At 40.8% G+C, this 21,328-nt stretch overlaps 1 protein-coding gene across 1 annotated transcript in view; it reads right to left on the reverse strand.

The window, feature by feature from the left end:
• The window catches only part of Pappa2 (pappalysin 2), a 253,241-nt gene that overhangs the window by 216,096 nt on the left and 15,817 nt on the right, over window positions 1-21,328 (reverse strand). Inside the window, exon 3 of the mRNA XM_052737329.1 lies at window positions 12,102-13,173. Within this exon, the coding sequence (XP_052593289.1) occupies window positions 12,102-13,173 (1,072 nt within the window). The remainder of the gene's footprint in view (window positions 1-12,101; window positions 13,174-21,328) is intronic.

A 21,328-nucleotide genomic window follows, 5' to 3' on the forward strand; every position in this document is an offset into this window, starting at 1 on the left:
CTCCTTACCAGCACATTTCTGCTTAGCTCATTCTATTCCAGTCCTACCAGCTCCTTCCTTCTCCTTTTGCCTGGAATAATCTCAGAGACTCCAGGGGGTTCACAGCCTGACTTGTTTCAGATATTTGCTCAAACACTGTCTTTTCAGTAAGGCACCCAACAGACTGCCTCTATGCTGCTTCCATAGCAAGCATTTTCTATCTCCCTAATAAGGAATGTCTTGCCCCGGATCTTAACATGTACACACAGCATGTACACAATTGTTTATTTACTGACTGTCTCCCCTCACACTAGACTAGACGCTTCAAGAAGGAAGAGGACTCACTATCCATGATGTTTAGAAAGCCTACAACAATTCCTGACTAGGAGGAGGTATTCAGCAAACATTTGTTGGACATAAATTAATGGGAATGCAGATTAGCACACAATTAAATTGTATGTCCAGACAAGAATGAGGACTGGGAGCCAAATCTTTTCATGTCTGATGTTCCAGTTCTTTCTATTGTGACACAATACTTTTTCTAGACATTTTCAACCTATCACACTTCCTACCCAAAAACTGACTAATGCACCTTAATGTCTTCAGCCCCACTGGTCTACCACATTCAGCCTACATGCTGCCCCTGGGTATATTTCCTGAAGAATTATTCAAATAACTAGTGACTTAAGACATTCCTTTTTTGTTTAAAAAAAGAGGGTGGAGGTGATTTGAAAACACAAAACCTTAGTACTATCTCCTTTGAAAAAAGCCACAATTAATCAATAGTACAAAAAATAAATTTTCAATGTATTGTCAAGATGGAAGGAAATTAAAGGGATGTCCAAGACTACATAAAGTAAAAGTGAAATACAAAAGGGAAGGAGGGTGCTGAGCTATATAAAAACCTTTAAAAAAAAAAAAAGGAAATTAATTAAAGGTAACATTTTTAGCTTCCTGGAGGAATCTGGAATTCCAGGTACCCACAAAGTTCAATTTGATAGCATTATAGACTCTTGGATACAGCACAAAATAAAATGTAGGGTTTATCAAAGTAAGATATTTGATAAGAAAGACTCACATAAAATCGAGAACTCCCAAAGACTACATTTTCAATAGAGTCCCTAAGAATGAAAAAGTCCCACTTTATTAAGAGGTTCAAAACAAACTTTGTGTTCCTTGGTTGTGACCCAATAAACAAGGATAAAATACCCCCTGAAAATTTGTATCTACAGACTAGTTTACTGAGATTTTCATCTCTATTCTAATACCCTGTAGTCTTCCAAAAAAATGGTCTGTGTTGATAGATTTTGAAATGGTTTTACATTGCCAGGTCCATAATAGAACTGCCAAAAGTAAATGGGTATATTTCCAATGTAAGAAAATGGGTTTACAATAAAAATATTCACAGAGCAGTATGAAGAAACAAAACCCATGAAGAAGAGTAAGCAAAAACAACAAAAACCCGATCAGATTGTGAAAACATGAGAAGAAATAGGCGTAACATTTTAATTGGCCCTTTTGAGATAAGGTATAAATTCATATATAAGCTATATTACCAAACAACCCTGTATGTGCTTTACCTACTTTCCATTGATTATAGCATCCTGAAAAATCATAATGCAAAAGTCTCAACCACAGGGCCTGAGTTCCATCCCTAGAACCCACCCATGTAAGGGTAAAAGGAGAGAAAGTCCTCCACAGTTATCCTCTGATTTCCTCTTGGATGCTTTGACATACACACCCACACCCCTTTGGTGTACGCACACACACACACACACACACACACACACACACACACACACACACACACACAAATATAAATACACGAATAAGCAAATAGTATTTTTAAGAAAGAAAGCTAGCCAGACCTGAAGGAAGAAACAAATAGACTATACACCCAACCACATTTACTCAAATCCAGTGAAGACACTGAAACATTTAGGGTAACCAGACAGAGAAGCTGGATATCAGGATACATGCCTATAATTCAGGCAGAGACAAGAGGATTATTAACTGGAGGTTAACCTGGGCCACATAAGGAGACTTTGTCTCAAAAACAAAGGGAAGACCTAGAGAGAGAGAAAAACAGAAACTGTGGGTAAGAGCTACAGGAGGGGAGGGTGAGTAATTGAGATGTAGATCCAGGAGAATTGTGAGGATGTATTTGAATAGCTGTAGTTTAGAATGTCCCTGAAAGGTGATGACATCCGTGCTCAGATTCAATGATAGTAAACCTCAAGTACAATAAAAAAAAAAATGAAAATCACATCAAACATATCATAGTAAAATTATAGAGTATCAAAGAGACAAATTTTCTCAAAAAAAAAAACAGCTGGAATGAAAAAGCAGAATAAACACAAATCAATAACAATTAGTTGATTTTGTAAGATTAATAGGAGTTGGAAAGTGATACCTTAATAAGAGTAAACAGTCAATCTGAGGGTATATACCTAACAAAGGTATCTTTGAAAAAGTTTGATAAGGATGCTTTGTGGAAACAATAATCTTAAAGCTAGAAAACATTTAATAAAGGAAATTCCTAATGATGTTTTCCAGATAAAAAAAAAAAATGATCTCATGGCAACAAGATGGCTCAAAGGATAGAGGTGCTTATGGCATAAGCCTGATGACCTGAGAATCAACTCCACAAAGTTGTCCTCTGACCTCCACATGTGCATGCGCTGTAGCATGTGTACCTACATAACACACAAAACAATAAAAATTAATATGTTTGAAAATGTTTTCTCTAAAGGAAAATATGTAACTCAAGATTGATGGTGACTGCTCAAACGGATACATAATAAACCAGAGGTTTCCGTCTCTATACATTTTCTACGGCTCCAAATTGTTTCTTGTGCAACTCCCTAAGCCAAACTTCTAACAGCTGCTAGGGCTATAACTTTTTCAATGTCTGCCTTTCTCTCTCTTATCTATGAAACTGCCCTTCCTAACATCTCTTTTCACAGTGACCTCATTATGTTTATACATGACAATATGCTTCTTGATTTATATCTTGGCCCTTCCATAATATCTCCTACATTCTACTCTTCATATCTTAAAAAACTCACTTCTTGCATAAAGTCCTTCTATTGTGATTTCCATTCCCTTTCCTTCATTTCCTTATATACATTCTCTGTAAGAATTATATAATTAAATTAATGCATACTCATTATTTCCTGCTGTTAGGGACATGACCCACCATTATAGCATTGTCTGTGAAGCCAGCTGGGTTCCTGTTCTGTCACTCCATGGTGACAGTTGCCTCACTGTATAAAGCTCATTTTTATATAGAAAATGTGGGGAAATTAAATATTTAATCCTTAAACGCTGCCACCATAATTAAATACAATAATCAATATAAAATTTAGTTCTGTTCCTAGAATAAAATTAATGATTTTACATTCTAATCACGGGGTTCTGAGAACACAACTGGTATGAATGTTCTATGGGTACCACAGACAACCAGAAAACCTAAGCAAAACCAATAAAAATGTCTGTGCTTATCCGAAATAAAAGATAGTGAAGCAGCTGACTCCGCCTAGAATGTCCTGGAGCCCTAAGCAGCCTTCCCAGTTATTTTGTCTTTTGGTCATAATTTATAGAAACCAAGGCTGACAGAGATCTATGACTTTTGCCTCACACATCAAAGTGAGTTGGGTCAACTCTCATTGACTATCTGAAGAATTTGAACTAAAATATTTCGAAAAATTGAAGCAATTAGTAGTAAGAAATTAATCTAAAAGAAAAGGTCCAATTAGGTACAGTAGGAACCACAGCAAACTGATTAATGTAAAGTTGTAATGAGGCAGAAACTATGGTAACCTAGTAAGTAGATTGCTACCGAGACGTAAGCATGCTCAGTGGTGAGGTGTCTGGGCAAAATGCTGCTGGTGCAAATCATGACATCTCAGAACCTGTATTAGTCACCAAAATCTTCATGGACCCTATGCAACTGCACGATCAATCCAGTGTCTTTGGTTCGGTATATCACTGATTCTTAATCACAAGCCGTTAAAGGCTAGGCTCACAACCAAAAATATAAGCCTAAGATTTTTAAAAGGAATCTTGGCTAATCTATGAGGTCATTTCCAAGAGGTTCTATTTAGAACAGTTCTATGTATGCTGAATGCCTTGTATCTGCTATTGGAATCTACTCTCACTCACCTTCCCCTCCAAGGAGAATTCATCTCACTTCCTTATGCTGTAGTTGACTAATGTTTTCTCTGTTCATTAAAATGTATGTCTCATGCTTTTGGAGCATACTCGGACTCCAGTTAACCAAAATGAGTTAGTGAACAAAATCCCTTAAAGTCATTCTCTTCACAGGTATCTTTTAAGTTATTTTGTTTGCCTCTGAATGTGGCAATTCTATCAGTGATGAGATGAGTAGAAAAGATTAATGAAATTAATAAAACTCCTATCAACACAGAGTAATAGTCTTTGCCTTTGAATCTCTACTCCATTGTCATTTACCCTACATCGGCTTTTCATTTACTGTGTGTGTGTGTGTGTGTGTGTGTGTGTGTGTGTGTGTGTGTGTGTGCTAGTTTTATACATACACACACACACATATATACATATATATGTATAAATGTGACATATATCATATACATAGATAGATAGAATCACTTCATTTTTGCTATTCTAACCAAGTACTTCTTTTGTTCCAAGAACTATGAACAAAGAATCAAAAGTCTTGTGTAAGAGACAGGCAACAAGGGATAATTACAGTATACTATGATGAATATACAGTAGGACAAATGTTTATAGTAAATATTTTAGACATTGTGGGCCATCTGGTCTCTGTTGTAACTATACAACTTTGCCACATGAAAGCAGTCCATAGACAATATACAAACAAGTGGGTATGGCTGTGTTCCAATAGAGCTTTATTTATGTAATCATAGTTGGCCAAATTTAGTTCAGTGATCATAGTTTGCCAACCACTGTACTAGAGTAAGAACATGACTTTTCAACAATTATTTATTGACTATTTAGTTTGTTCTTTTTCTGTTCTAGGTTCTAGGGCACAATAGCAACCCAACCACGTAAAAATCCCTTCGTTCATAGAATTCACATTCCACTGGAGAAGATCGACATTAAGGAAAATGAACCAAATAACAGGCTAGTGATAAATTCTAAAAAGAAAACTCAAACAGGAAACAGCAACAAAACCAGGAAAACTCAAGGGAGTGTGTGAAGATTTATATGGGGCCACCAAAGAAGACCTCACCTGAAGGTGACTTTGAAAAATTACCAGAAAAAAAAGTGTGTACACGGTAACCATGAATAAATCTGGAGAAGAGCATTCCAGAGGAATGAAAGCCACCAGAAAGACCCTGCAGAAGGAGTGTAACCAGCAGGTCCAAGGACAGGGAGACAGACAGTGTGGCTGGGATTCATTTGGGTGGTAGGTACAGAAAGAAGTAAAGCCACTAATGTGACAGTGTGAGGTCAGGAAGGTCCCACAGAGCACAGTGACTTTGTTCCTTAACCTTGACTCCCTGTGAGCTGAGGGGCTACTGTAGAAGGATCACATGATCTGAATTATGACCTCGGGATTACTCTGCTGTGTTAAAAATAGACCTTGGGTAAAAGATAGAGCAAGAACAAAAAACACAAGACCAGTTTGGAAGCCTTTGCCACAACTGAAGGGAAATATGAAATGGCCAGGAGCTGGGCATCAGCACTGAATAGATGAGAAATAATGAAAGTACAATTAAAAAGATCATATTCCAGGACAAGGAATGTCCCAGGAATGAGGAAGCGGTAGTCTTAAGAAGTCAAGCCTAGGTGAGAATTAGTTATCAAAGTGTGGAGCTTGAGACATCAGCTCTACAACCATTAGACAAAAGCCCTAGAAAAGAAGGAAAAGAAAGTATGCAGCACAGAAAACCAGTTGGTCAGCAGCTTTCTCCAGGGAGAGGTTCAGAGATTAAACAGCCTTAGACAGAGCTCTGGAGCAAAAACAGCTCTGTACTCCATCCATCCCCAATCTATATTTCTGACACCATGAGATCAAGGGTCTGGATTAGGAGAAAACAAGATTTATATATATATATATATATTATATATATATAAATGTCTCTACAGTAAGGTACAGACAAGGTTTCTAGAGAAAGAAGGAAAATGTAAGTAAGCAGCTGTCTTTCGGGTTCTTTATGCTTAAATTCTAGGAAGAGATCTTGAAATGACATCAGATCAGCTGAGAGAAAGAGGCATCTGGCCAAGGGACCAGAGCTACACCCCAACTCCTAGGAAAACACCCAACTACCTTGAACGACTGGATGCAGTTGGAGACTTGGGGTCTCCCAGTGTTTTTCCTAAGAGGAAATATTTGTAGCCCAGACAGACCACATGGCTCATTCACAAGTCTGTCTATTGAGCCAAGAAATAACCACAAAGGGAGAAAAACAGTCTCTCTGCGCACACCTGGAGAGAAAAATGCACTTAGCCAGGTGAACAGAAAAGCCCCATCTTTACTCTAAGACAATATTTATTGCAACTGTGGAAAACTGGCCTGCAGGAGAGTAAACAGGAGTGGTTTCTGTTTCCAGGTAAGTTGCCCGAGCTTATCTTTGCGTTCTCTAGTTCTCATGAGTAGGAGAAAGTGAGCCATCCCTTCAGTTTGTGCAATTCAAACGTGGTGAAGTGGGAAGACTGAGGGACTTTTCTGTTCAGTTTTAAAGCCTTCCCTCCATTTCTTCTCTCCCTGCCCTCTTCTACCCCCTTACACTTATTTTCCCCTGATTTTTTTTTTTTTTTTTTTTTTTTTGGCTTCAGGGAACTTTGAATCTTGACTTCAAAAGAAACCTATAATGAAGCCTGCCTGATGTTTAACAGACCCATCACTGCAGGAGCCCAGTTCCACCATTCCTTTGGCTCCAAAGCCACAGTGTGTGGGTGAGCAAATCCTAGTGAAGTCCCAGCATCCAAGCTAGCGTAGCACCAGCTTCTCCACCCCTTCCCTTTGATACCATATACATTAGCCCTCCCGACCCAAGATGCACCATTCCCATGGTACAATGTGCAAACCCCATGCGCTCTGCCCTGACCCTGCTGGGACCTCTCAGCCCACATACTAGCCTTCCATGTACAGTCCTTTACCCTTGAACAAAACTCAAGGAATGGAGCAGGGAACAGGGTTGTGAGCACAAGCTGTGTTTGCCTGCCACAGGCTTCAGAACACAAATGGCACATTTCCCACTGCCTGCTTCCTAGCAAGGTCTAACACTGAGGGATCAAATGCTTGCCTCAACAGGGCTCAGCCTTTTGCTTTTATTCGACGATTATCCTCCTTGCCAACCGTAGTAAGAATCTGAGACACAGAATCAGAAAAGGAAACAAGCACACAGTTCCACATTGGGCTGGATACTTAATCCAACTCTTCTGAAAAAGAGTAAATCAGATAGAAAGCAGGTGCAGAAGCAGAGAAATGTTAGGAAGGAAAATAATAATAACAATGACCAAAGGGAACTGAAAGATTCAAAGGGAACTGGGAAGGCCAGGGAAGCCAAGTTTACCTTTGGGCACAGGGATGTCCTTGGCTTAGCTCCCTAAGTAAATGGTCAGTGATATTTGTGATTGTACTGATGTGTACATTCAACCCCCTTCTCTCCTACACCTCTTGAGGACTCTCTAAAGACAACTAGTAAGTAGTAGTGGATATCTGGCTTATGCAGCCTGCCCTAGCCACAAGCCATGTTCCTCTATCTCAGTAATTCTGATCCACTGGCTGGGTAATGTATCTATAACTCATATCTCCTCTGACCAGTCCCAAGCCCTATAAATGATTTCCTTTGATAGCCCCATCTGGGCTACAGATGTTCAACGCGGGATTCCATGGGCTCTCTCCTCCTCCCAGAGTCTTTGAGAAAGGAACTACTTTGGCCTACATTTCTGATTTCTTAATGGGAGTGGTGGGAAAGTTGAATAGGATTTGGAAAGCAAAAACAATCATCACACATCAATCAACAATTACTAATGAATGTTGCTCTGTAATCTATCTATAGATCTGAGCCCATTCTCCCACTACCTCCCCCTAAACTGTAAGTTCTTGAGTACATGGACTCTATGCCTGGCATACTCACTTGCTCAATAAGTGTCTGGCAAAGCATTTGTTGAAGTTGGATCCTTTAGGAGTCACAAAATAATGGAACTGTGAGATTGAGCTCTATGATTTAATTGTGATAATAAGAGTGTTATACATGGCTAATTTAGTTCAGAAGTGGACACTCGCTTTACCAACTCCAAGAACCCCATAGAAACCCAGAGATCAGGGTCTCTTAGGAATCCAAAGTCTTTCAAGTAATCCAAGCCATGGCAAAGAAAGGCACTTTACAGGCCATGTTCTGTTTTTCATGCTTCAGCCTGTATTTAAATTTAGAGAATTTAGATAAAAAATTTTAAGCCCTCCAGTAAGTTGCTGGCACTGTCCTTTATGCATTCCTTTGGTTTTCCTTCTGCTTAGTTTAATGTTTCTGACATACCATAAGAACCTGACAAAGGATTGTGTCTCAGTTCTTTCCTGAACAGTAAAAATAATTCAGTGTTTTAATAACAAAAATTTAGCACAAAGAACATAAGATTAAAAAATAAACAAAAACTTCACACATGGAATAAGTATAAAGGGATTGAAAGAGAGAGAAGGGAAGTTTGGGAATAATTAAACATAGAGATTTTAAGGTATGTTCCCTACTATGTGAACAAGCACTAGATATTTTAAACAAATCACCAATGTGAAGAAAAGAGACAAGAAGTTTTTTAGTCTTATTTTCATAAAACATAAACGAACCTTACAACTTTAAATAAAAAGGGTTGACTAAAAAACGATAGTGCAATGGTTAACAACAGCACACACTACTTTCCCATTGAACCCAAGCTTGGTTCCCAGACCCATATTGGGCAGTTCATAACTGCTTCTAACTCTAACTCCAGGAGATCCAGTGCCTCTAGCCTCCACAGATATCTGCACATATATGCACATACTCATACACAGACACACACACACACACAACAGACACAAAATTTAAAATAATAAAACCAGATATTTAAACAACTAAAACCTTAAATAAAGTAAACATTAAAACTAGAAGATTTTTTAAAATTTATCTTAAAACTTTCAAGTTGTCAAAAGAAATAGAAGATAATTGCTTCTCAGTCTTTGAGCTAAGATCAAGTATAATATATGTTGTATAATATTGTTTAAGATATGTAACATTTTTATGCTGTGGAACATTTGTTTAATGATGCACAGGTAGGTTGCATTCTTTTGTTTTACATTTGTTTAACTCTGTGAAGCTGTGTTACTTTGCCTGTCTAAAACACCTGATTGGTCTAATAAAGCTGGACAGCCAATAGCAAGGCAGAAGAAAGGATAGGCAGGACTGGCAGGCAGAGAGAATAAAAAGGAGAACTCTGAGAAGAGAAGACTGAGGAGTGAGAAGAAAGGAAAGGAGGAAATCAGGGGCCAGCTACACAACAAGTCACAGAGTAAGAAGTAAAGAAAGTTAAAAACCCAGAGGCAAAAGGTAGACAGGATAATTTAAGTTAACAAAAGCTGCCTAGAAACAAGCCAAGCTAAGACTGAGCATTTATAAGAAAGAATAAGTCTCTGTGTATTAATTTGGGATCTGGGTGGTGGGCCCCCAAAGAGTAAAGACTAAAGAGTTAAAAAAAAAACTACAAATATATATTCTTAATATGGTAGTATCTGATGGGTCCTCTAGTGTAGGACAATATAGTAAATATAGAGAGCTAGGAGGTGGAGTAGGAGCTTGCTGCATCCAATTCATTCATCTATCTGGTATTGCAATACCTCCAGAATAGTGCACCCCGCTGGGTTGCACTGAAGAATTAGAAGACAAAATTAAAGAAATATAGTGGACAAAAAAACCCAAATAACATAAAAAAAAAAACCTAAGAAAAAAAAAGTCAACGAATAGATCAGAAGATACATAGCCAGGTGTCTGAGGGAAAAAAAATAGAATAGAGAAGTATCAAAGTAATCATTTCAAGAAAAATTTTATATAAATAATATAAGGAGAATAAATATTTAAATTTAAAGAACCATCTAGATGCTCAAAAAATAAAATATTTTTGGTTGTGAGCCTAGCCTTTAACGGCTGAGCCATCTCTCCAGCCCTCAAAAAATAAAATAAAAACAATAAGCCTTGTCTATGGAGGTGATTGCTAGGAGAGGAAAATTAACTAAATACTGCTGCCTGTTCTGTTTAACACTGGAACATGGAGAAGTATTAGGGGATTACTGTTCCTCATTTAATACAATTTGATACTTTGAATGTGAAGATTTGGGGCTAGGGAGACAGCTCGGTCCACAGAGTGCTTTTATTGCAAGCTCAAGGATTGGAATTAAGTCTCCAGAGCCCATGTTTAAAAAACAACCATCACACCTAGTAGTGCATGCCTGTAATCTGAGAGCTGGGGTGTGTGGAAATAGATGGATCCCCAGGGCTCACTGGACCCACACCCAAATCTATCCAGCACACTCCAGGCCAATGAGAGTCTATGTCTCAGGAGTACCTGAGAATAACCTAAAGTTGTCCTGTGGCCTCCACATGCATTCACATGCATGCATGCACCTAAACATATGTGCATTCACACAAACACATGTATGCACATGAGTGCACACACACTGTGATTTAAATATTTTTAACAATCAAAAATGTTCAAATATTTGAGACTGGAAGTTTTGCTTAGTGGTAGGGCTTGTGCTTAGCATGATCAAGGCACTGGATTTAGTGCTACTATTCCTAAGAGTATAAATATCTCCTTTAGTTATACAATGCAAATATTGTATGTGGGCATCACAGGTCTGGATAATAAATGGAATGAGATATGTTTCCATAGCAACTCTGAGACAGGGAGAGGAATAAGTTATAAAGACTCAGATATGGGTGATGCTGCCAAAATTCAAAAAGCTAAAGGAACATTCTGAAGATAACGTTGCCCAGGCACCTTAAAAGACTGTTGCTGTAACTTAGAAGAGGGTCCCTGGTGTGGGTTGAATCTGATGTGTCATCTCACATGGTAAAGCACTAGTTACTAACTGAGAGAACTTTTGGAAGTGTTGGATCATGAGAGGAGAACTCTGAGTTCATCAATGATTAGCCTGCTGATAGAATCCTGATTTAATGTCATTATTGGGATGTAGTAGAGACTTAAGGGGTGAGGGTTACTGAAGGTGGTAAGTCACCGGCACATGTTGTTAAAGAGCCAGTCTTGTCTCCTGGCACCTCCCAGCCTTCTTCTGCTTCCTAGCTATGATGAAGTAGCCTCTTTCCTCTACTGTGTGTAGAGTCTCACCATAGGTCCCGATACATAAACTGAAACGTCTGAGATGATAAGCCCAGAAGAGATATATCTTTCCTCTTTTAAATCCCTTCCCTCAGGTATCTGTCACAGCAACCAAAAGTCTGACCAACAAGTGCTTCAAAGGTCAGGGTAGTGTTACAGGAAGTGATAGAACACTGAGGAGGTCAAGTCTAGTGGAAGGTTCTTGAATCACCAGGAATGTACTCTCAGCAGGAACTGCAGGACCCTGGCCTCTTCCTCCTCTTCTCTTGCTTCCTAAAGCATGAATCAAACACTTTGCTCCTGCCACAATGGACAGCTTTACCCATCAGGCCTTCCTGGACTGGGACTAGTACATCCAGAAAATGGGCCCAAATCAGCTCACTTCAAGTATGTCATTTGATTGACAAGAATTTGACTAACTCTCCAACTCCCAAACTTGGGACAGTGACTTTTTCAAAGAGCTGTCTGAGGAATCTTGTGTTTCTTCTTGGAGATTCCTTAGGCTCCTCTGGTCTAAGTCCTTGAGCTGGTCTATGTCTTCTCTGCCCTGCTCATGTCCTCCAGTAGTTTGTAGGAACTCTGCTCCACAGACCTTGAACTCTGTGAGGGTTGTACCTTATTAGGCATTTCCAGGCCCTTAATTACCTCACACACCTAGTGCTTCCTAAAAGCCCAGTAAAGCCTAGGAGGGAAGAACGTTTTATTTGGGGACTGTGTGAACCCTCTTTTGTCTCCTGGAATCAAAGAGTAATGCAGTGTTAGCAATGTATGGTGTAAGAAAAGCGCCCAAGACCCCAGTTCCTTACCTCTTGGGTGAGTCAGGGTCAAAGCAAGTCTTGCGGACATCAGTCACTTCAGGATCGCAGCAGTCCCCATCATCAAAATCATTCAGCATGTTGTTGCACGCCACATGACAGAGTCCATCCCTGCGATTCCAGGAGTAGCAGCGACCCTGCAGGCGGCAATCGCCCCCATCGTAGCCGGTGAGTGGATGCTCACACTCAGGGTCACAGTGGTCATTGCCAATCTTGCTGGGCTCACAATTAACGAGCACTACCCGGTGGCGCAGGGTGGAGTTGTGGACTTGGTGGACATTCAGCTGCCAGCTGATATTGTAGCGGCTGAAGGCCTCATTCAGTGCCTGGTGCTGCCGGCGGATCTGATCATCACTCACAATGGGACGCAGGCCCTCATCATCACAGATGTTGACCACCTGGTAGCGGATCACTTTCTCTCCCCGAAGAGGCCCATGCTCATTGTACTGGGAGATCAGTTCCACATTGTCACAAACTGTTTGCCCACAAGGTGGGGGCTGCAAAGGTGACAGAATCTCAGGCTGTGACTCAGAGTCCTGGAGAACCTCCAGCCGGGGATATGTCTCATCTCTAAAGGGGGCCCACTGTTCCTTTAGAGGGTTGAAAGCGGCTGTCAGGATCAGGGTGGTCAACTCATCCACTCCACTTGGATGCTGGGGACTGTGCTGGAGGTGGGTTTGTGAGAGGGCAGTCGACCAGATGATCAGCGTGCCCAGATATCCACGGAAATAATGCCCATCCTCGGAGCTGTCCCCTCCCAGGAGTAGGGAGCGGCAGGATGCCATGAAAGGGCTATTCAGTGGACCAGACTGGTCAGGACTTCTAGCCACTCGAGCGCCATCCACATACAGAGCTATATGCTGTCCGTCGTAAGTGGCTGCTACATGAGTCCATGTGCCTGGCTGGTATCGGCTGTGGCCAGTCACAATAGTAGCTTTCTTCACCCGGTCAGTGCGGAGAGAAAAGAAGAATCGAGCATCTCTCCTGCCCTTGTCCTTCCCTGAGTGGATCCCCAGGGCCCAGCCCTTGTCATTGGCTGTGTGGGAGCAGTTATCAAACACACCTGGGAAAGAAGGGAGAATTGAAGGGAGAAAGACCAGATACAAAGAGGGTGGAGAAAGGGAGAGGAAAGGCCATGTCAATAGCAAGAATGTAGCTTCCAGTTCCCCACATTGGCTGCCTGTCCACACTCCTGTATCAGATATTCTGACAGTGTCTATCCACCAAAAAAAAAAAAAAAAAAAAAAAGAGAGAGAGAGAGAGAGAAGATTCCACCCAATTTAGCTCATTCTGGTATTTTAAAATAACCAAGGTAAAAGCCAGCGAGTAAACATCCAACATAAATGATGATTTGATTACCCTTCTCTGTAAATGTCCTCCATGCTATGGACTCTGAGGACCTCCTTCCCTACGCTGGCACTAGAGGCTTTCATTTCCTCAAAAGCCTCGAGGGCAGCCATAGTTTCTGAGACCAAGTGGCCATCATTCGTTTTCTCTTTTGAACCCTGAAATGATGTTTCTCATGAGGAAAATAAGGAACTTGTAACACCCACATACCACTCCTAGCCCACTGCCCTTCTAGTACAACTTTAACAACAGAGAACAGCTGTTCCCCAGACAATGCAACATAACATTGGTCCCGTGGGCCCATCCTCAAAACTGAGAAAGTCAGTTAGGAGAATGGCCATTTTCTATCCCATGATTCCTATCACAGAACACAAACAGGACCCCCAAATAAATGAGATCCCTGCATGCATTGCCCTGCTGCCTGGCTCAGAGCAAGCACTGGACCAATAAATCCATTTGAATAACGGCAGGGACACCTGTGGATACTAACTCTGAAAATGGGGCAGCAAGAAGCATGTTAGGGATATAGTGTCTGCAGAATCAGAGATGGAAAGGAACCCTCAGGCAACTCTTACGATTCATAATAGTTGCAAAATTACAATTATGGAGAGCACCAAAAATAGTTTTATGGTTGGGGTCAGCACACCATGAGGAACTGTATTAAAGGGTCGCAGTATTAGGAAGTCTGAGAACCACTGCCCTAAGGAACATCTTTATTAGTAAACTACAGGAAAGCATTACACTTCCATGGAAACTCTCAGTATGATAAATATGTTCTGTATTGATGAATGATTGATATAGAGTCTTAGGATCTGCTCCCTGAGAATAAAATAAGAGTTGTTCTCCCCTGGACTGTTAGACAATCATTTTATCTATTTCCTGAATTCCTCTATAATCTAAGCCAACAATATTTACTTATGAATAGTATAGATTTATTAGCAAAAGGCTTCTCATTCTTTTTCTCTTTTATTAATTCCTGGAGAAATTGATACAATATCTTTTTATCTTATTTATCCCTTCCTCCAGCTCCTCTCAGAACACCTCTTCTCCATCTGCCCATTGTATCCTCATTTAAAAAAGACACAAAACCAAAAACCATGGAGTCCAGTTTCGGAGAGCATGCTTTCTTTAAGACTTCCTTCTTGTGGCAAGCCAATAGCTATATTCCCATAAATGGCAGAATATCTTCTCTTGTCCCTGACATAAAATAACTTGAAATTTAAGAGGCAAAAATATTTTAAACAATACAGTGCCTTGTCAACTAAGTAATTCAACTTTGAATGGGTAATGATTGCTACAATGCAATTCCAATTTGACAGTACTATTTGGGGGATTTTTAATTTTTTTTGCTTTTTTTCTGTTTTTTTTTTCTGTTGTTTTCCCATTAAGAGAGTTTAAGAACTACTTCTTCAAAATACTTGTGTCAGGTGGGTTTTCATAAAGAAGACAAACCTACTATGATCAATACTAAGTTCCCTGCTTCATATTTTCTCCTAGCTTCATGTTTTAAAAAGTACAGTACTATCTTCATTATGTAAAACCTCTGACCTATGAACAAAAGTGCTACAATATTTAATGAGTATCATAGAGTCACTGATAGCTCAGCTATATGCTGATTTTTAAAAAAAAGCATTTGAAAGTCTATTATAAACGGCTACACACACAGGTATGTGTATAGAATTAGAGCATAGATATTTTAAATAATTTTTAATAAATTATTAACTAAATCCAGTTGCAGTTCTTGAAAACTTTAATTTACTGCCCTTAGAACCTTATTTGATCAACAGCATAGTAATTATTTCTACTTAGTTGTCTCACAGGAAGCTATAAAGTTTTCAAGTTACTAATTTTCAGTGTTTGCTAATTTCTGTAGTGTAAATTACACCCATGGCGCTAATTTTAGGCTGCTAATATGATGTCACTGCACATGGTATTGGGAAGAGAGGTCCACATTTGGCTCTGCTAAACTGGTAGGAGCCAGTTCCAAGAGCTCCAGACTAAAAAGGAACGCCGATCTAAGCAGCCAAATGTCTCCCCCTCTTTTCCTCTGACTAAAGTAGACTCAGCTGTGTTGCAGATGATACAGATGACTTTCTGTAGTTTGAAAGGGGTAAATATTGCCTCCCTTCCAGGTCTTGAGTATTTGGATGTCTACCTGTGCACCAGTAGTACCTGTGAATAAAATCTGTCCAATCCAAGCCGGCTCTTTATCACCTGTTAATTATAAGCTGAAACTACAGGGCAGCCTGGCACAGCTCCCCGTGTGCCCTTAGGAAAGACTCTCAGCCCTGCTCACTTGACCCCACCAAGCAGAAACAAGATAAATTTTGTTTCACAGGGGAAAAAATGACAGAATCACCATGTTGAGGACACGTCTCTTTCTTCTCCGTCTAGCACAGAGGCTGACAGAATCAACATGTTCTGAGCCAACACAGTATACGTGGTAAAACTCAGAGCTTGTGCAAGAGTGGGATTTTATAACTTTGGATGTACATGTGATAGAAACAAACACATTATAACTGGTGTTTATTCATCAAAGCCACATTCTTGGGAAGAACAGAGGGACCAGATCATGAATATGATTTATTAAGTCACTCAGCAACAAAATGAACTCTGATAGCCCATGGTTAGAAAAATCAGATCGAGTGATGTAATTCAAAGGATGGTGGTCGGATTGAAGCCAAACACTTGAATCACATCCTCTTAAAGCTTAGATAATAATTTTCCAGCACTTCCTTCCAATTGCTCTCTCATATATTGATGTTTACTAAATTTACACTTGGTTAAATACCTTGTGTTATATTAAAACTGAGGGTTCAAGGGAGTAAAAGTAAATTCAGGGAGTATATCTATATCTTGTTCATTGTATTTGTGTTCTCAGCTCCCAAAGCCATATTTAGAAGCCATGGTGATCTTAACAGATCATATACTCAAGTATGTCTTCAAGAAAAAAATAATAAAGCATTTGTATCCAATTCTCTACTGTTATTAATTACTAGCATTTGGAATTAATAGAGTTATTTACCCTCAGGGAAAATGTCCTTCTCTCAGACTAGAATATCCCCAGGGCAATATGAACAATTCTAATAAAATGTGAGCCTCAAAGCTAGAGTGTTGTGAATAACCTGTTAGTGGGGAAATTTGAAGTGTGGTCCCTGTGTAGACATCACCCTGATTCTTTCAATTTTATGAGTTCTTTCTTTATGCTTAGAAGATCTGCTCCTTATGCCAAGATGAAATAAAAGGAACTTGAGCTATCTTTTACTGAGGCTTTGCTGTGTTCTAACCATGGCTCGTATACCATCCCTCTTAATGTACCACGAATGTATGGGCTGAATTGAAATATTCTTCCCTGAAGACCAAAAGCTGAGCATTGAAAGATGGGGAAAGTGATTCACAGTCTCACATCTAACAAGTGCCAAAAGCAAAGATCAAAACCAAGTCTATTCAACCACAAAAAGCCCATAGTCCTTCTACTACAGTAAAATACTTCAAATCATTTTCAAAAAATGTTCCTGCCCAGGAGCAAAAAGAACAACATGGGCTAGTGAATGTGACATTAATAGATTCATGGACTGCCTTTTTTTCTGTGCCACCTGGGAAAATGCACAGGCCCAAAGACACATCTAGAAATAGTTTGGAGGAGAAAACCAGTGACTAGCAGGTCATTGGCCAGAGCTTGTGTTGACAGGTAGCCCTGCTGAATATTTGATCACACATATATATCAAGCCCACCTGTGATATATAACAGTTACCAAGTCTTAAAGATCCAAGGCCAAGGAGGCTTGTTCTGCTGAATCCAGAACTGTGGCCACAGAGAAGAGGGTTGAGGAAAGGTATCACAAATAACAGGAAAGTGACTTCAGGACAGTGGCTTCCATTATTTCACAGTTAAATGTGCAATAGGCCAAAGAGGAGCCCAGACTTGAAAAGAACAATGAAAAGGGGACCCTGCCTCTGGGAACTGTATCCACCTCTCTACTGCTGGTGGTTCACTCCCTTCTCCACCAATCTGCCTTCTCCCTCTTGGAATCTTCTGTCAGTTGGCTTTGGCTGGAAGGAGTCTTCTGACCATAAGACAAGATAATAAAGTGAGAATTCCACACTGGCCCTCATATCACAATGAGGAAGAAAACTGTTACCTAGGAATTATAAATGTCAATCAAAAAAAGAAAGGAAGAAAGAAAGAAAGAAAGAAAGAAAGAAAGAAAGAAAGAAAGAAAGAAAGAAAGAAAGAAAGAGAAAAGTAACCTGCTAACTTTCAGGAAGCCATTGTCTTTCAAATTCTTACTTTACAACAATAACCAAGGTAGCATCCTGTGCCCTTTTCTTCCATACAACAGAAAGACTATCTGTATTTCAGGAACATTAAGCCAACTTTTTCAGTGTTGAGACAAATGAAGAAGCTGTGTCCCTTGTTGTGAGGCTACGTAGGTCCAATGCTGAGGAAGAAGCTCTGCTCCATTCTCCTGGATCTCCCCAGTTAAGCATACCCCAAAGACATGCTGTTTTCCTAACAACATTCCCACTATAGTCCCAGAACCACAAATGGAGTTATATCTGTCACATTATCTGAAATATCTCCCATCTATTGGGAGGTCCTTCAAAAATTACCTTAAGTTTCATCTAGTCTGGGAAGTCCTTGATCTTGACCATCCTCCTGGAAGTGGACAGCCTGCTAAGTCGTGTGATGCTACTGTCTTTAACCTATTCATCTAGGCCATTTGGGACTTCACTGATAAGAAGGGGTTTTAGCTTAGATATCCAAATTTCACCACAGGATCAAGAATTGATGGGTTTTTGTTCCTTCAACGCATCTACTCTGCTACTAAAATCTGTGTTGTGAGAGTCCTGACTGGCAGATACAACATTCCCACCAGACCTTGGGGACCCCAATAACCCTGAAGTTACGTAGGAAGGAACAGGGAACCAGAAGAAAGAGCTCAGGTATGCCCCTTGCTGTACAACTAGTTGTTGACTTTCCCCAGTATGATAGATGTGCTTTTCCCCAGCCATTTTATAATGAGCTACTTTCTTCTAGAGAGTCCACAATTGGATGACAGCATGATGATGAAACTCGTTGAGAGCTTTTCTTAGGCAGAGCCCTCCTCCCCTGGAGGCTTCATGCATGGCAGATTCTCCTAGATGAGTTCACTTAACAACAAGCTAGAGTGGCAGGGGGAAAGGTTAAGGTCTGGGCAGAAATGATGCTCTTGGCAAAGACAGAGCTGAAGAACCTAACTTCCAAGAAATCCCCATGGCAGAGTTTTGCCCTGTACCTCTGGGGGATTAAAATCAGGATGGACAGTCCTACTTCTCAGAGAAGCTTCATCAGCTTCCAGGAAGGTGAGGCTTCTATCAACAAAACAGACGAGTCATACAGAGTGTCATCAACTCTGGTAACTGCAAAAACATGCCGTATGGCGCAAGTCTGTTTTTAGGAGGAAAATGGAAAAAAGCACGGGGGATATATGGGGGGGGCCAGGTTAGGTCATGGTCATAAATCAGTCTGATAGAAGGCAAGGTCGTTTCTCGGGGTATTATGCCTGGGTCTGCCCCACACATGTAGATGATGCCTTCTGCAGAACTACTTAACACCCATCACTCTTCCCCTCACCACACACACACACAGCAGAGAGTGTGGAAGGGTTAAAAAGGACAAGAAGGACCAGGAAGAAGGCCATCCATCAAAGAACAGTCAGCTGGCCAATACAGGACTGTGTGAACAGGAAGATGGGTAGAAAGTAAAATAGAGGAAGCCCGAGGAGGTATTTTCCAGCTGCTCCGGATAACTTTCTTTCAAGACAGGATCAGGCACAGCTCTTCATCTCTAAGTCCAACGGTTTACAAATTACAGCACAGAGTTGGGGAAAGTCCCCTGGGGACCATCTCACTAGCATCTTTCCAGCAAACATTTCAGCCTCTCTTTACAGAGCACTTTTCACTTTAGTCACGCTCTCATCACAGGCATGGATGAGAGAAGTCAGGAAGGGTGATTTCACTGACTCTCCACAGGCCACCCAGGCATACAGTGGGAGTCCACCCAGGCAGGTTTGCACAGCAAGGACAAGGTTGCTTTGGAATTGCCTAAGAGAGCAGGAAAGTAAACAGTGATGGCATGGAATACTAGAACCTAAAGAAGGGCACAGCCTCAGAAAAGGGGGTTCAAATGGAATCCTAGGGAACGTAGTAAGCGTGGGTTCTGGTACTGTGTGCATACAGGTTAGCTACTCTTGGGGTTAATCTTGTGACGGAATGGAGATAGGGCAACTCGTGGAGCTGAATCAAAATCACAGGCTCTGCATACTGCCTAGTATCTACAGGCTGAAACTAGATCTAGACACATGGAGATTTTGCCTCCGTGGAACTCAAGCAATACCTGAAACTGTGCCTTCCAACAGACTTGCAGGCAAAGCAGGAGAAAAAAGATGAAGCACATTAGCAGTCAAGAACGATCAGCAGTCAGGGGTATATCCATGGCTAAGGTCATTATTTTAGCACATGGAGGTCCATTTCTTCAACAACCTTACCAGCTCCCTGAGAGCTGACAACCCTGCCTTATCGTTCCCCTGATTCCCATTGCATCAAGGCCAGCATCTTGCCCATGGTAGGAGTAAGTAAGTCATTACTGGCTTGGATCCACAGGAGGTTTTTAGCAGAGTTGTCAAGGGCATCCTCCCAAGTGAAAACATGTCACACAACAACTCTGTTTTCCCTAATAAAAAAAAAAAAGTATTTAATCTTTGCCCCTCTACAACTCACTCCCACAGAGGGAGTAGCTACTAATCTGACCTAGCAGGGCTCTGTCCCCAAAGCCTGTGCCTATGAGGCAAATCGGCTCTCACCTCCTCTCACATTAACTACTGGAGACAACCAAGAGTCAAAAGCCCTCCTCACCCTTGTCGCCTCTAACTCATCTGGGCAACTTCCTCCAGACTCAGTACTTTGCCAGATGTCATCAATCATCTCAGTATATTTGAGCAATACTAAATTATTTTTCCTCACAGGAGGAAATAATGGAAGTTTAATAAGTATTGCAATGTTCCTTACGCGTAGTCTTTGCTACCAAGGAAGGTCTGGGGGAGGAGGAAAAGGAAGTCTCCTGAGTAATTTAAAACCTGGGGAATTCTGTTTACTTGCTTATTTATTGATCTGTTTATTTACTGGCATGTCATTTGAATCACTTACAGTTGCCTTTCAGAACAAACAGGATGAAAGTTCCTGAGCCTTGGTGAGCTATGCTGATCCTGTAGCTGAGCTAGTCAGTGGCCCGAGGCTGACTGCAAAGGGTTAACACAGTGAGCCTCTATAGTGTGAGGAGGGGTGGAACAGCCTGCTGTTTCTCATCATCAGAAGCAGGAAGCTGTCCACAGCTTGCCTTCCCATCAAGCTGGTCTCTCACCTTAACAAACATGGGAAGGCCAGCAGTACAATGGAAGAACAGAAATCCTCAAATGCAGAAGGCAAGAGACGAGAATTCTGAGGGAGGCAAAGCTGTATACTGGAATAGGGCAAATAGTCATCGTCACAGGATACCATGGCCTCCGGAGGCCCTTAGTTCTCAGACACACAGTGGCTCCCTTAACACCAAGTATTCCCCCTTCTCCACCTTCCTCCACCTCTCCACGAACTAACATCATTTCTAATGCCTGAGAAGCAGCTCCAATTCCAATTTCCTATTGTTTCATTCCTCCATTGAGTAAATGACTTTAGAAGCCTCTCAGACATTGGTTTAGCATTTCCTTTTAGGAGGGTCAGTTTCCAGAATCAATACCACCCTAGGAAGTGTTCCAATAGTAGTCCATACATCCTCAGTAGTCCTGCAGTACTCAGAAGTCGGAAGTTAAACCGAGCTTGGAGGAGAGACTTTT

Source organism: Peromyscus californicus, unplaced genomic scaffold, assembly GCF_007827085.1.
Source record: "Peromyscus californicus insignis strain IS unplaced genomic scaffold, ASM782708v3 Scaffold_14__1_contigs__length_90479793_seg_2, whole genome shotgun sequence".
Taxonomy (NCBI): Eukaryota; Metazoa; Chordata; class Mammalia; order Rodentia; family Cricetidae; genus Peromyscus; species Peromyscus californicus.